The sequence below is a fragment of the Apteryx mantelli genome, chromosome 4 (assembly GCF_036417845.1).
Source record: "Apteryx mantelli isolate bAptMan1 chromosome 4, bAptMan1.hap1, whole genome shotgun sequence".
Lineage (NCBI taxonomy): Eukaryota > Metazoa > Chordata > Aves > Apterygiformes > Apterygidae > Apteryx > Apteryx mantelli.
Window position 1 is genome coordinate 33,539,552 of NC_089981.1, and position 15,232 is coordinate 33,554,783.

The 15,232-nt window shown below is 35.7% G+C and overlaps 1 protein-coding gene across 1 annotated transcript in view; it reads right to left on the reverse strand.

Moving 5' to 3' along the window:
• The window catches only part of ELP4 (elongator acetyltransferase complex subunit 4), a 157,886-nt gene that overhangs the window by 119,416 nt on the left and 23,238 nt on the right, over positions 1 to 15,232 (reverse strand). Inside the window, exon 4 of the mRNA XM_067295349.1 lies at positions 4,043 to 4,174. Within this exon, the coding sequence (XP_067151450.1) occupies positions 4,043 to 4,174 (132 nt within the window). The remainder of the gene's footprint in view (positions 1 to 4,042; positions 4,175 to 15,232) is intronic.

Consider the following 15,232-nt stretch of genomic DNA (forward strand, 5'->3'; position numbering starts at 1 on the left):
ACTTTATTCAATTTTGAAATCACATCACTGTCTACGATGAATGGAAAAATATGACTGAAAAAACAGAGAAGCTCTGATTCTTAGGTAAAATGAAATGGTATTTTGTTTATACTTAAAGTATAGAATTACTCTTGAAAAATGACCAGAGTTGCCCCAATATTTTTGAAAGTTTTTCAGTAGGTTCTAGAACAACTCAAAACACTTTATAAAAGGATTTTCCTTTTAAACAGGCCAATACATAAATTTTATCAGCTGTCTGAAACCTAAGTGTGGTCATGTGCGTATGCAATGAAAAATTCTTTAGAACCACTTCTGTTCCTATTCTGTATTTGCTATTCTTCCTGTAAACAGGAATGACAATAGTTATAGTGAATTATTACAATAATGGGATCTTAGTAATAATTATTTTGTGTGTGTTGGCCAGGAAATTTTTAGTTCCCACTCCAATTATTACATGAAGCTTGTGGTTTTCACAAAACTTGTTCTTGTTAATAAAATAAGCACTACAACAGTAAAAAGAAAGAATACAGACATGCCAAACATGACATGTATTTTTAGTCAGCTTTTCCACAATTTTATTTCATGCTTCAATTTACCAAGAATATATTAAACTGTTAAAATTAATTAGAAATTTGATTTAGAGTAAATATTTTGCAATTATTTGATTAGTGGATGTCAGGTCCTGGCCAGTTATCAGAGAATAGAAAATATCTTTCCTGCAAAATCAGAAAAATAAGCAAACTAAAAGCAAACTTTTGGTTATTTTTAATATAAATCATTAATTTTTAATTAAAAAAGAAGCAAAACTGCTTATATATTTCTAGTCATAAGAGGCAGATCCTTTTTATTATAAAAAAAGGAAAAAGCATTCTCTAAATCTGTGCTTCAGTTTATCAGCAACTGCATTTTACATAAGGAAGTACAAGAAAACATAACCTATCAAACTAAATTCTAAATGTTTTTTATGTAAAATGTAACTTTATAGAATAAGGATTCTGAAAGCAATTTAAACAGGGGCTGTTCTTTGGCCTATAATCTATTCTTTATCCGGATTACAGATCAGAATGTTTTTACTGCAATCTCTGCCAGAGCTCATCTTTTCATTGTGTACTTCCAAGCCCCCTTAATGTTTTAGAAAGGCCTTGACTAACTGAACTTTGATCTGATGTCTTCATTGAGAAAAGCTCCAGGTTGCCCATTTCAGATGCAAATCCTTACTGAGGCCCAATAGAGTTTAGTAAAGACAGCAAAAAAGAAGAAACAAGAAGTTTCCAGGATCCTCTTTGAGAATCCTGAGGCACATTGGTGTCCTTAATCCACCCTGCTGCATGGATTAAGGTAGGTGATAACCTCTCTTGATTCAAAAGAATAAGCACAGTGCCTACAAACTGGGTGGAGACTAGGATTTGGCTATAATAAAACACCATGCAATAAAAGCTCGGTCTATGTCAGAAGCCTATGAATAGGCCTCAATGTACTGCATTCCCAGGCTTAGTGGGGAAGCTTGCAAAAAGCCTACCTGAATCAAGTAAGCATGAGTAATCTGCCTTAGCAGAATGACCACGGAGAGTGTGAAACAGAGACTTTCCATTCCTCTTAAGTTGATCTGATAAATTTATCAGTGGATTGTAGGCTCAAGCCTGTTCTTTCTTGGATTCCTAGTTTGCACACGGAGAAATACACTAAATTGTCAGCGAGCAGAGCGTGCTTTTATGCTACCGTCTGCTGTTAATGTTTCTAATTGCAATACTAATGTGCTAGAAATCTCAGATTTAGGATGAATCAAGGCAGAAAATTGATTTCATGCTGTGACAGTTTATATATTGCCCCAAGAACATAAGCAGTTCATTCAAAAAAAAAAAAAAAAAAGGAAAAATCACTGTCTTGCATTGCAAAACAGGCTATCCGTATAATCAAAAGTTTAAATGAAGTCAACCTCTGCTACAGTTGAAAGTAACAAACTGGCAAAGGCACACCAAGCAAGTGTTACTCTGACAGATTTCTTATAAATCAGCTGTCTTTTTGTGATATATAAGGTATATGCACATCTGAAGAGAAACTGTGATAGTCATGAAAAGTACTAATAGAGATATCATGCATGATAATAAAAAAAATTAGCTACCTAGCAGTGTATATGAGATCTAATGAAAGGGAAAGGAAAACCCTAACAATTAATGAAAATTAATTACTTACAAATAAAAACTAAATTAGGCAGCAAAAATACTCTCAAGACTTCTCAGCATTCCTTGCTCTGTATGAAGCCAGACACTGGACAGAAAAGTTTTCTGCTAACATGTTTAGTGTTCTAATTAAAAGTAAAGCTATTTTCTCCCTTTCATATTTGAAGCTATTTGACAGTAGCTTCTAAAAACTCACTAGTTTATCAGTTCAATGAGTTTGGAAAATACGCCTTGAATACTTAATTTTACAAAACTATCTGCCAAAAAAAATTAAAAAATTAAATCACAACTGAAGTTATTAATTAAAAGATATTACTAAGTGTATTAAATCATCCAGGGTGCTCAAGGCTACATCAGATATTATTCTCAATGGAGCATATTCTGCAAGCAAATTAATTTAGCCAGCACCAAAATTTCTGATAGCTGCATTCCAAAATATTCAAAAATATCAATTTCAAAAATATTTTTCACTAGCTATAACATTCTGAACAATTTTTACAATAGTTTAACAACTAGAATTTTATTTGCAAGTTTTCATTTTTTCTTTGAAATTTAACACACACACAAAAATACTTTATATCAAGTATTAAGAATGACCATAATCTGATTCAGAAAGCTGCAGTAATAACAAGGAAAATACCCCACAAAACATTGATTGTTTTATTCTATATTGCACAATCTAATCTTAATAATCGAGGACAAGTCCATTACATATTGTAGAAAAACATTATGTTACTGGACAAATAGACGATGAGTGCACACCTAACTGGATTATTTATATGTTTTTCTGTTTGTTAGAACATCAGAACAGTGTTTATTAATGAAATGCAATTATTTCTATATCAATGTACTAGGAATTCTGTTAAGATTTTTTAAAAAGACTGTTTATTTTGGGGATGGTTCAGAGTGGCACAGCAAACTCCACAATAATAAAATTGATGAGATTATATGATTACCCTGGAGGCTGTTTGATTTGGCATGTCACCATATATAAGTCTTTTCTGACACAACTATATAGCCATGTCCGTGCAATTTCACAGAAAACCAAACATGCCAAGCCTTATAAGATCATTTTGTCACATTCCAATTATGTTTTTTAAGAATATGACTGAACTTACTAGGCAGTTACAACTATGCCTAAATCTCAATTTATAAAAGATTTATGCTAAAATGTATAGATGTAACAAGTTTTTTGTTCTGTATAGTAAAAAAATGTTGCAACTTTAACAAAGGTTGATTGTGTCACTAGATTAAATAAGAAAGTAACCAGCCTAGGGAGATATATTATTCACAAAACACTAACAGCTGTAAACTCTGAAAGACTGACCACTAGGCTTGTTTCTTGTATTCTCCCTTCACAGTGATTAGCTTCTAGTGACAGTGAAGCTGTTATAATCTCAAGTGCTTACTTTAGTTGTTACGCACATGGATAAGCAAGTCAACAGTTTGCTTCAATACAGTACTTTCACTAGAGAGATCTAAAAAGTACTGTGAATTAAACCTGCAAATCATTTGTGTACAGCTAAATTTGGATGAAGTTCGTAAGTGACAAAATTATTCTTTTTAAATCTGTCTGAAATCAATAATATTCTTTGAAAAATCCTTTGGAATGTTAACTTTTTTTACTTTTAAATTATTACTGTCTATATTAAGTTTTACATTTCTTGTAAACTGCTGTGTTCCTCATCTCTCTGTATCTCTAGTAATCAAGAAGCATATTGATATATGACAACTTACCCTCAGGAGGCAATCCTGTCACACAGTCTATTAGCAGTTCTATTGTCTACATTCTATTGAAATGCACTTGCTTTACAAATTCATTTTGCCTGCAAGAGAAAAATAATGAAATACTGAAGTTTTACCTCCATTTTTGGTAAATTTTGGTAGCGCCAGGCTATCTTCATAGAATCCTGAAAATCTTCAGACGTAGCAGCTGTTGCTTCTTCTCCCAATTCATTTCTGTAGTTATCATCAAGCAAAGGGGCTGGAAGCTCCTACAGATGAAAAGGGAAAAACTGACATCTATCTACAGTAGGAATGGCAATTCAGATTTTTATTCAAAGAAAATCTGCAAGCTAATAGAATTACTTCAATATTGTAAAATTGTAACAGCACTTGATTAAAATAACAGTGATATGAAAGACTGAGTCCTACTGAGAGTGAAAAATACTACCTAATTATTATTACAGGAAAAATGGACTGTACAATCGTAAGAGAAAGCAGAATCGAAATATAACATCATGCAGTCTACTTTACACAAACATCTTGAGCAGCAGCATCCATATTAGGTCTTTTTAAATCTTTTTTCATAAGGTGAGCCCCTAAACAATTTCTGAGAATAGCTAAGTGCCCTGCATAATGAATTTAAGACTATTTGATAATAAGCTTACTTTTCTTTGTTAGCTTTTGTAAATCTTTTAGAAGGAGTCAAAAGACCACAATAGTCTACAGATACAGGCTGAAAATGACTGTTACAGGATGGTTTGAATCTCATATTCTGCTATCAGGCATGATATCTACTAATGACAGACAACTCATGAACACAAACAAAGGAGTAAAATGAAGATACAGATATTTAATATTTTAATTGATAAAAGTTTCTAATACAAACAGTTCTAGCTTTAAAAATATGGCATTACACATGGGTAGATTTGTAGCTTTGACTTAAGACCTGGATTAGGGACAATGTTTTATTACTAACTTTCTGCTTTCCACCTTTGTTGCACTGTTGGAAACATAAACAGCACTGGGTGGATTGCAAGCCCAGCATTCATTCTTCATGCACGGTGCTGCTACACCTACCGGAGGAATGAAACGCTGCCAACTTTTCTGACCTATCTTTATCAGCCATCTGTGTAAGCTGGAGGGCACAGGAACTCTGCGCAGGCCTCCCCTGTATCTGCTTGAAGTAGATCAAGACTTACCTGAAAAACTAAGTTTTCATTAAGGAAGGACTATTGGGAGAACCATGACAAGGACTCAAAAATATATAGAGCCGGCCACTATCTCTTTTACAAGATACTAAGCGTGAAGACATAAAAGAAACAAAACTGCTAGATGAAGAATCTCAAACCAAGTATGGGATACATATGAACAACCTGAATATTGGTAGAGTTGATACTGACCATAAAAATCTAAATGACTTTCAGGGCTTTATACAGGCAGACATGGTAAAAAAAACAGATACACATGGAAAAAAGATAATGAAAGTTTAAATGAGTCCATTTTGGCTTTAGTATTAAGCTAATTCTGTTTAAAAGAATACAGGAGAGAAATCTGAAGACTAAAGTATCACTATAATACGTGTGATTGAAATAAAATGTTGGCTGTACATAGTACAATATGTATTCCTATGAACAACATTATTTTTGTTTTTTCAGTATAAACTAATGTAATACCTACAATTGCAAATGAAATTGAGAACATGTTTCTAATTTCAAGACAGTTGTTTCTTTCTTTCTGCCAATAGTTGGTCAGTACAAACTCTGAGATAAAAGGTAATGAAAGCTACGAAAACTTTTGTGTGATTACTTCCATAAAGTTGCAGAAATAAAACAATTTATCTATGCGTTTCAGCAGCTAAGCAGAAGATGCAAACCTCACCTCTGAGAGAATAATCTTTATTTACTTTCTTTCTAGCAAGTGAACTGCAAAAGCTCTGTAGAGGCTCACGTTTTCCTATTCAAACATAAAATTTCTTATTTTTAATTAAAGAAAACAAAGAATGTAATAATTTAAATTATCTGCCTTCTCAATTGAAAATATCTTCTTAAAGAAAGAGTCATAAGTTAAAAAAAGTTAAAGTTGTTTCTTAATTAACCACCCTGTATTTCCAAGTATGTTGTGTAACTGTCATCAGCAGAGTATGAGGCAAGAATGAATTAAACATTAAACTCATTATCAGTATGTTAAATGTCTAATTAACAACAAAGAAATGCAAGATTTAGGATTACGTCAGATCTATTCCTTGAACTGTATTCACATACTATCCTTTGTTTGCACAGTCTTGTGCTACCTTCTCAAATATATATTTTTTCCTCCAAACTCATATGTAGTGCAGCATCTGCAATGTATTCTTCAAATGCGAGATTTTTGTTCTACCATCACAACGGTCTAAAACATAGGTATTGAGGTATTTTGTATATATCATGTACTTGATTATCAATCACTAAATTGGTGAAAGAAATTCCCTTTAAAAAGGATATATTTCTTAACAGCAAATTTGCATATTTCTCAGTAAAACATACTTGGCAGGCAACTGCTCCTCCCAGGCCAATGCAAAGCTTTCTGTGTAAAACAATGGAAAATGAAGATGACACTTCAGGAATTTGTCACTTTGTTTTTACTTCTGCTTTCTTCTAAGAGCACTCCTCTACTTATTAAAACTTTTCGTGAGAACAGTTATGTACAGTGTTAATATTAAGTTTCAAATGTCTTATTGCTTGCTCAAAAGATATACTTGAATACAACAAAGCCATAATACTATAGTAGTAAAAATACAGCTTTATGGGTGAAAACACTACAAACAGTTTACTATTTTATTTAGTATTTACAGCTTTCATTAAATTTACACATACAGATGTTTCAGCAAAATACAAAATCACTTCTGTCAAAGCTTCCTTATATCCACCCAGAAAGAAAGCATGGAAACTTTCAAACCAAAAATGAGGATTTCTAACAGATAGGAAAAAATGAACATAGGAAACCGTAATGAAAACTTGTGAGATAGTATAAACACAAAAATGAGCGACAACTGTGCCATTGCATTTCACATACCTGCAGACACAAATTATTTGCACTTACTTTATGTGGTTTATATAAAAGATTTTCCAAAAAATTAGAAAGATGCTATTTTGAATTTCTAACTTTATAATGCAGATATCCACAAAAAAGAGTTAATCTTATTTTTCAAGTACAGTGTTATTTTGAAAACAAATTACTGAACAGTTGATACTAGCATGCATATTTAATTTCCTAATAAGGATATTTATAGATTTAAGATGGCTTTTTCCTCTGAAGAGTAAATGATACATCATGAGCTCAAAATATTGCTCAAGTAAAAAGATATTAAAAATTTTTTTTTGTTCACTTCTGCTTAAAAATGAGAGTTCTGTAAAAGAACAATTCTGCAGCCCAAAATAAATTTTCCAGAAGTCTTTTCCTCTCACTCACCAAGATCAACCATCTCTCAGGTACCCCCTGCAACTTTTTACGGAGCTGGGCAACCCCTGTTTATCTGAAAACAGGTAAGTGGCTGTCACAGATAAGCAGTCTGGAAGAGATCATCATTAGTGCAAATTCTGCCTAAGGATTCCTCAAACTCCCTGAGCTTGCCATTGTCTCAGATGCTACCAGCCATGTAAGCAGATGCACATCTATTGCTACCTCTTCCTGCTGTAATATCACTGGTCAACTATCACCTCATCTGTAAAGCTGAAATCCAGGAAATGGCATATCTTACAATTCGCCTTTATTATAACTAAAGAGAAAACACCAATATTTTCTTAAAGCCATTTAACATTTTTTTCCTCTAGAATCACTGCTAATATTTATGAGTTACACTGCTGATTCAACTTTATTGTATAATAATTGACAAAGACAATTTTGTGACAGGGGCATTTAGCTGTATAGATTTGCATTCATATAATCATATCTAATTTTTTTTTATGTTTTTACACAGAGACTATGTTTTATGCTAGAACAGAACAGAGGTCAGAGTAAGAGAGTAGAGAGATTCTCCAAATATTACCAAGAAATGGAAGCTACCTCAATATCTTCAAGTAACATTGAAAAAAGTTCCTGCCCCCCAGTCAAAAAGGAACAAAGCCTTCTTCTGTAGCACTATATTGACTGAACTGGAGGCGTTACAAATAGTAGCTGTTGACATGTGAGAAGCTCAGTTCAAAACAACCAGATGCAGACAGTGCACACAGCAGTGCGATGCAATTAACCGCTGCGATATGCTTTAGCTGAGCTAAGAATCACACTAGTCTCCAGCACAGCAAATCAACAGATCAAGGAATAATGGTTTCACCTGAAGTCAATAAGGACCTTGGCTGCCAGAGGTGAAAGCCTATCTAGGTATCCATCTGTAATAGCCTTTTGCCGATGTAGGTTTATTTTAACCTCTGACATAATAAAAGGATTTTATTCTGACATAATAAAAGCTTCTAATATTAGAAAATGATTGCTTAAAAATGGCTAGGTTCACACAAAGCAATACAAGAAAACCCTTGATTCAGTACAATGGCAGTTAGCATATCTATCAGCTTAGTCTGCTTTATGCTGTCTTGACCTTTTCTGCCCTATAGAACCAGGAGCACACGAACAACTACCTCATATCAAGAGCAACTCTTATTTCCCCAGCTGCTTTTTCAAAGTGTGTTTACGCAGTAACTACTATTCTTATTTGAAAAATACATGTCCTGTCTATGTCAGGACGTAGATGTACTATGTTCTGACCACTGAGTTTTTGTCTCTATGCAGGAAATACATTCACATGATATGCTGAGACTTAAAACATTGCTGGGCCTATTTGGTCTTACCACCATCTCATTTTTCAACCCAACAAACACTTTGCTCTAAACCAAACATAACCTGAATCATATTCTTGCATGAGGCGGTTATGAACTTTGTTGTCTCTTAGTAAGCTTCTTACAGAAGCCAGGTGCAATCTGGAAAAGGTGGTCTGCCTTTGGGGCTGACTGGTAACTTGAAGGCCAATTGCCTGAGCTCTGCTGGGTGTATTAACTGGTGCTTAAATACATTCCAAGATGTTGCACTTCAGTATGAAAATCCTGTTCATTTCCTGTGTACATCTGTAATATGAACACATTTCAAATAAAGTTCCATGACAGAACTTACAAAGATTGTCTCCCTCCAGATTTGCATCCTAACTTTCCTTTAACACTACTATCTCAGCTTCTGCTTACCCTTATTTCTCTCCCATTTACAATAAATTGTTTGAAAAAGAGACAAAATATGATGCCACTGTTTGAAGGTATGCATATGCTGATCTGAAGCCAACGTGTATACGTTCATTGGCCAAGTAAAAGACTAAACAGAATACATATATGATTGCTAATGTTGTAGTTTTTGCTTAGGATGTATTAATTCACGGATCTCCCAGCCAACAATTTTCAAAAATCTTTTAAGAACTAAATCCTTGTAACCACATTTGGCAAAGGGAGAGAGGTTAAAATTGGCTAGTGGGCTTGGGACCGGGGAGAATTACAGAGAACACAGTTATATAAACCTACTTTATGGGCAAATAAACATCTGTCCAGTTCACAATTCCTCCTCCAGAAGAAACAAAACTGCTTTTGGAAACTGTCTTCACATTTTTTTGAAGCAAAAAACATTGGAATTGAAATGATCCCAACATTTCTTCCTCTTTTTATCTTTATGGTAACCAGAACTGGAATAAAATGCTTTCTCCTTCTCTGTCACTGTACGAACTAAATGCTATTCTTTGTTTCAAGGAAATAGCTCCTTCCAGAACTGATTATGCCCGAATGATACAGAGTCCCTAAGTGAGAAAAAGCTTACAGTTGTCATCACGTAAGTAGACTCTCAAAGTTCAAAGATGGCTGATTAGAGGTATACTTCATAACTATTCAGTGTCATGAAAGGTTTTGCTACTGTCCAAGAACTACACAGACAAACAAACTACAAAGACAACACAGCTAGGCACAAACAGTCCCGGAGGTTCCTGCAGAGCATTGGTGACAACTTCTTGACACAGGTGGTGGAGGAGCCAACAAGGAGAGGTGTGCTGCTGCACCTCGTACTAACAAACAAAGAAGGACTGGTGGAAGATGTGAAGGTCGGGGGCAGCCTTGGCTGCAGTGACCATGAGATGGTGGAGTTCAGGATCCTGCAAGGAGGAGGCAGGGCACTAAGTAGGATCGCAACCCTGGACTTCAGGAGAGCAAACTTTGGCCTCTTCAGGGACCTACTTGGAGGAATCCCATGGGTTAGGGCCCTAGAAGGAAGGGGCGTTCAAGAGAGCTGGTTAACATTCAAGTATCACTTCCTCCAGGCTCAAGAGCGGTGCATCCCTATGAGTAGGAAGTCAAGCAAAGGAAGTAGGAGACCTGCATGGATGAGCAGGGAGCTCCTGGCAAAACTCAACCAAAAGAAGGAAGTATACAGAAAGTGGAAAGGGGGACAGGCCACTTGGGAGGAATATAGGAACGTTGTCAGAGTATGCAGGGATGTGACAAGGAAGGCTAAGGCCCGTCCGGAATTAAATCTGGCAAGAGATGTCAAGAACAACAAGAGGAGCTTCTTCAAATACATCAGTAGCAAGAGGAAGACTAGGGAAAATGCGGGCCCTTTGCTGAATGGGGTGGGTGCCCTGGTGACAAAGGATGCAGAGAATCAGTATTGGGTCCAGTCTTGTTCAACTTCTTCATCAATGACCTGGATGAAGGGACAGAGTGCACCCTCAGCAAGTTTGCCGATGATACAAAACTGGGAGGAGTGGCCGATACACCAGAGGGCTGTGCTGCCATTCAGAGAGACCTGGACAGGCTGGAGAGGTGGGCGGAGAGGAACCTCATGAAGTTCAACAAAGGCAAGTGCAGGGTCCTGCACCTGGGGAGGAATAACCCCATGCACCAGTACAGGTTGGGGGTTAACCTGCTGGAAAGCAGCTCTGCTGAGAAGGACCTGGGAGTGCTGGTGGACACCAAGTTGACCATGAGGCAGCAATGTGCCCTTGTGGCCAAGAAGGCCAATGGTATCCTGGGGTGCATCAGGAAGAGTGTTGCCAGCAGGTCGAGGGAGGTGATTCTCCCCCTCTACTCAGCCCTGGTGAGGCCACATCTGGAGTACTGCGTCCAGTTCTGGACTCCCCAGTACAAGAGGGATGTGGCACTACTGGAGCAAGTCCAGCGAAGGGCTGCAAAGATGATTAGGGGACTGGAGCATCTCTCTTATGAGGAAAGAATGAGAGAGCTGGGCCTGTTTAGCCTGGAGAAGAGAAGGCTCAGAGGAGATCTTATCAATGTGTACAAGTATCTGAAGGGAGGGTGTCGAGAGGATGGAGCCAGACTCTTTTCAGTGGTGCCCAGTGACAGGACGCGAGGCAACGGGCACAAACTGAAACACAGACAGTTCCATCTGAACATGAGGAAAAACTTTTTCACTGTGAGGGTGACAGAGCACTGGAACAGGTTGCCCAGAGAGGTTGCGGAGTCTCCTTCTCTGGAGATATTCAAAACGCGCCTGGATGCAATCCTGTGCAACGTGCTCTAGGTGACCCTGCTTGAGCAGGGGGGTTGGACTAGATGATCTGCAGAGGTCCCTTCCAACCTCAACCATTCTGTGATTCTGTGAACTACAGAGCATTCGTCACTTCTTAGATTGGTTTTAAAAAGAGAAGAAAAAATAAAAGAGTTATGGAAAGACTGAAGCAGCCCAGCAGTCAAACTAGTCACAGACCACAGGGTTCCTCTGTCACAGCTCTACAAAAAATGAACTGAAAACCATGCAGCAGGACAGATGCAGAGAGCAGGGGTTTCTATAAACTTCTGTATTTCAAGACGGCTGAGCCTGGGCTTTTCCTCAAAATATCTGTGTGGATGCACAATTCAAGCGCAGGGCTCTACCATAACACCTTTTCTCCCAAAGTCATTACAAATTAATAAACAAAAACATTAGTTTCCAGCAGTTTTATTAAGTCACTATTTGAGAACTGTACTGCTCTATCACATATTAAAAGCACTTAAAATTCTGCTGGAAATAAGAAAATCCTTTTCAGTGCTTATTAAAAAAAAGATTCAGGATTGTGAGCCTATTTAGGATTAAATAAATACATTTACATTCTTAGAATCAAAATCAGAATTTGAGAAGAATGCAAGATTATTAAGATGCCTGAAAGTTGCTTCAAAAATTTCATTCAGAATTTGGAAATGAAAGTGTGTGTTATTAAAAGAAAAGACTCTAAGAAAAGGAGAGTTGTTTTAATAGCCCATAATATCTCTAACTTATTTCTGCTTAAAAATACCTCAGTTCCCATATGATACAGCTTTGAAAAGCTTTGGGACTGACAATTTTGTGGCATCAGTGTGTCAACTTCTGAAAACTGTTACATTCTCCCAGGCTAAAAAAAGACAAATCTCTCATAAGGTATATAGAAAAACAAAACACATAACAGTGCATTAGTTAAAAATAAAAAAGAAAATATACAGCATTTCTTGGGGTCAAGTAAAATACAAGTCTTTGCTATGTAGCATGAAAATACAAAAAGGCAGACAAGTGCTAAAGTTAAAGTGCAGTTTCTCTGGAGTGCCTGTCTGTTTGTAGAGTGAGATGCAGTACAAAGAAGAAAAAGAGGGAAGGAAGTTTGCTGCTATGTTTTAAAAAGAAAAATAAGTTTGGAAAAAAATCTAGTTTTTTAAAGCACTAATACTAAATTCACAGTGCAATTAAAATCATTTTGTTTCCCACAATCCAAACTTATGAGGGTTTTATCAGGCCCATGAAATAATTTATATTCATATATACATCTTATATACATCTTTTATCCTTGTAATGAAAATATGTACAACCCATATCTACTAGCAACCCAGGCCTTTATGTGTTTGCTGTTGCATTACTTTGCTTGCCTTGTTTTGGCAGATGCACTAAGCAAAATCAGATTCTAACAGTTTGACCTCTCTCAGTTCTTATATTCTCTAAGGGATAATAAAATCCAAGATACAATCCCCAGCAGTTAATGAAGCTTAACCTCACACCCTCTTAATTACCAATGCATTACACCAGCTACAGGAATCATACTCCTCTCTAAGCTATTTTACAATGCTAAAGAAGTACTACTGTGCTATTATTTAGCAACGTAATCCAAGCTGGATATGAAATTCCTCTTATATGAAATCCTTTGATCCTTATGGGTTTTGATAACTGTATAATTAATAGTACTTAAGAATTTTAAACTATCTATGTATCAAAAATATTTTGTTCAAACGGTTTTATGCAACTATTTTGCAAGCAGTATTTTCACAGGTATGATTAAAGAAGCATGGAAAATAAGGAAAATATTAACGGGAGTACAATTCACTGTTGATCTTTAATTGCACTAATATTTAAATAGTTTAAACTCACACAAATTTAAGTCCTTTTTTCATTATGTTAATTTTTAGTAAAGGACACCAGATGGTAAGTCAGGAAGGGTAAATATTTTCTTTTCAATAATGTATTATATAAATGTCAGTTTAAAGGACCCTACTCCCAAAAGGGGGGATGACTATTTTGATTGTAAACACTTGTGAACACAAGGTGTATTGTTGAAAAACACAAATGACTGGATACACTTTTTTTTTCCTTCAGTGCCCCTTGTACAACAATTTCTTTCCATCTCCAGGTAAGATTTTTAGTTCTACTCAAATTTTTCTTTGATATTCAAAGCATTGAATGGATGTCAACCCAAGATAAATGAGAACTGTGCAAGGAGAGAAAGGGAAGTAGAATTCCTGTTTTATGAAATGAAGAAAGGTTAATTGAATTATTCTAAGTAGCTACATCTTTTTTTAATGGGAAAATAAATATATTCTGTACTTGACATACATACAAGTAAACCCTGTGGTCAAGTCATACTACTTTCTGTAATAATTTCCTCCCATCACAACTCTTTTTAACAACACTGAAAACTAAGAATGCATAGGAGAAGATTAGATAATGTATTTTCTTATTTCATCATTTTCTGAATCAGCTCATGAATTCCTAGGTAAGTAAAAAATACATACAACAAAAAGGAGAACGATACACTGAGATAAGTAATGTGAAGAACCTAGATAAAAATGCTGAGAGGGTCCTTGTCCAGAATTCTGTAAACTCTGCCACAGTGTATAAGGCACTAGCCTAAACAGATTTAAATAACATCAAAAAAAGATTATTCATGAACACATTTAGAGATGAGCATTGTAAGCAATGTCACTAATTGAACAAACCAATTTTGCAAAGTTACAAAGTAGACTTGTAAAATGGTTGTTTCTGAATACAGAAGCCTAAACATGTTTTGTTCGCTTGTTTGAATAAATGACTACTTTCATTTTTATGATACATTTAATAGGCTATATAAGATCTCTGTTTAAAAACAAAGACTTATCATGTCATAACTAAGACCACGAAAAAAGAAGTTCTAATAAATAAACAGCCAGAGATTGGTAGATAGGAAACCTAAAATTTAAGCTAGACAATTTTCCATTACTTCTGGAAAATGTCTCTGTTAAATTGGTTTGAACATTTGATGAAGACTAAGCTTTACACTTCAGAGAGTTCTCAGCACGGGTCCTGTTTAAAATGTTTTCATTCTTTTTAAGCAGAAGTATTTCTTCTGGCATAAATATTCCTCTGCACCCATACAACTCCTGTGTCAAGCTTATGACAATTTTGACATGTCCTGTACCATAGAAGATTATATTATAAAAATGTGACATAGATATTCTACCTACCCAACACACAAACAAGAAAATGAAACAGAGGCATAAGAACTGTAATAAAGAAATTAAATTTTGCCAAGGAACTTCTCAAACTCCAAGACAGCTACAGGGCTCAGTCTCTCCAAAGTCTGAAAGCTGTATTTTGAGGAAACATATGATGAAAACTTTAGTACTTCAACTCTAATCTTTATGCCAAAAGGTTATCTTTACTTCAGAAACAGAGATAGAAAATTGGGAGAAAAGTCCACTAGTGTTGCACCTGTATGGATTTGAGTGGCAACATTTAACAGCATGCAACTGCAGCATCATGCATGAGCAACCGTCTCACTGTAAGACTCATGTATTTTGCAAATACAATCAGAAAAAAAGGACAATAGGAATACAGCCCTGCTTGCGTATATATTTTTGCCTTTCAGTTTGTTAGGCTTTTACCTTCTTTATGTACATCTAAAAATATCAGATAACAACCGTATAAGCACCCCTTAATTTTATAGATCACTTCTTTCACAACAGCAGATTGTGAAGAGAAAGGGAAGGAGTTAGAATAGCACTCTTCCAAAACACAAGCTTGGAAAGCCCTGGTCACCATTCCAATCAGTTCCTCCA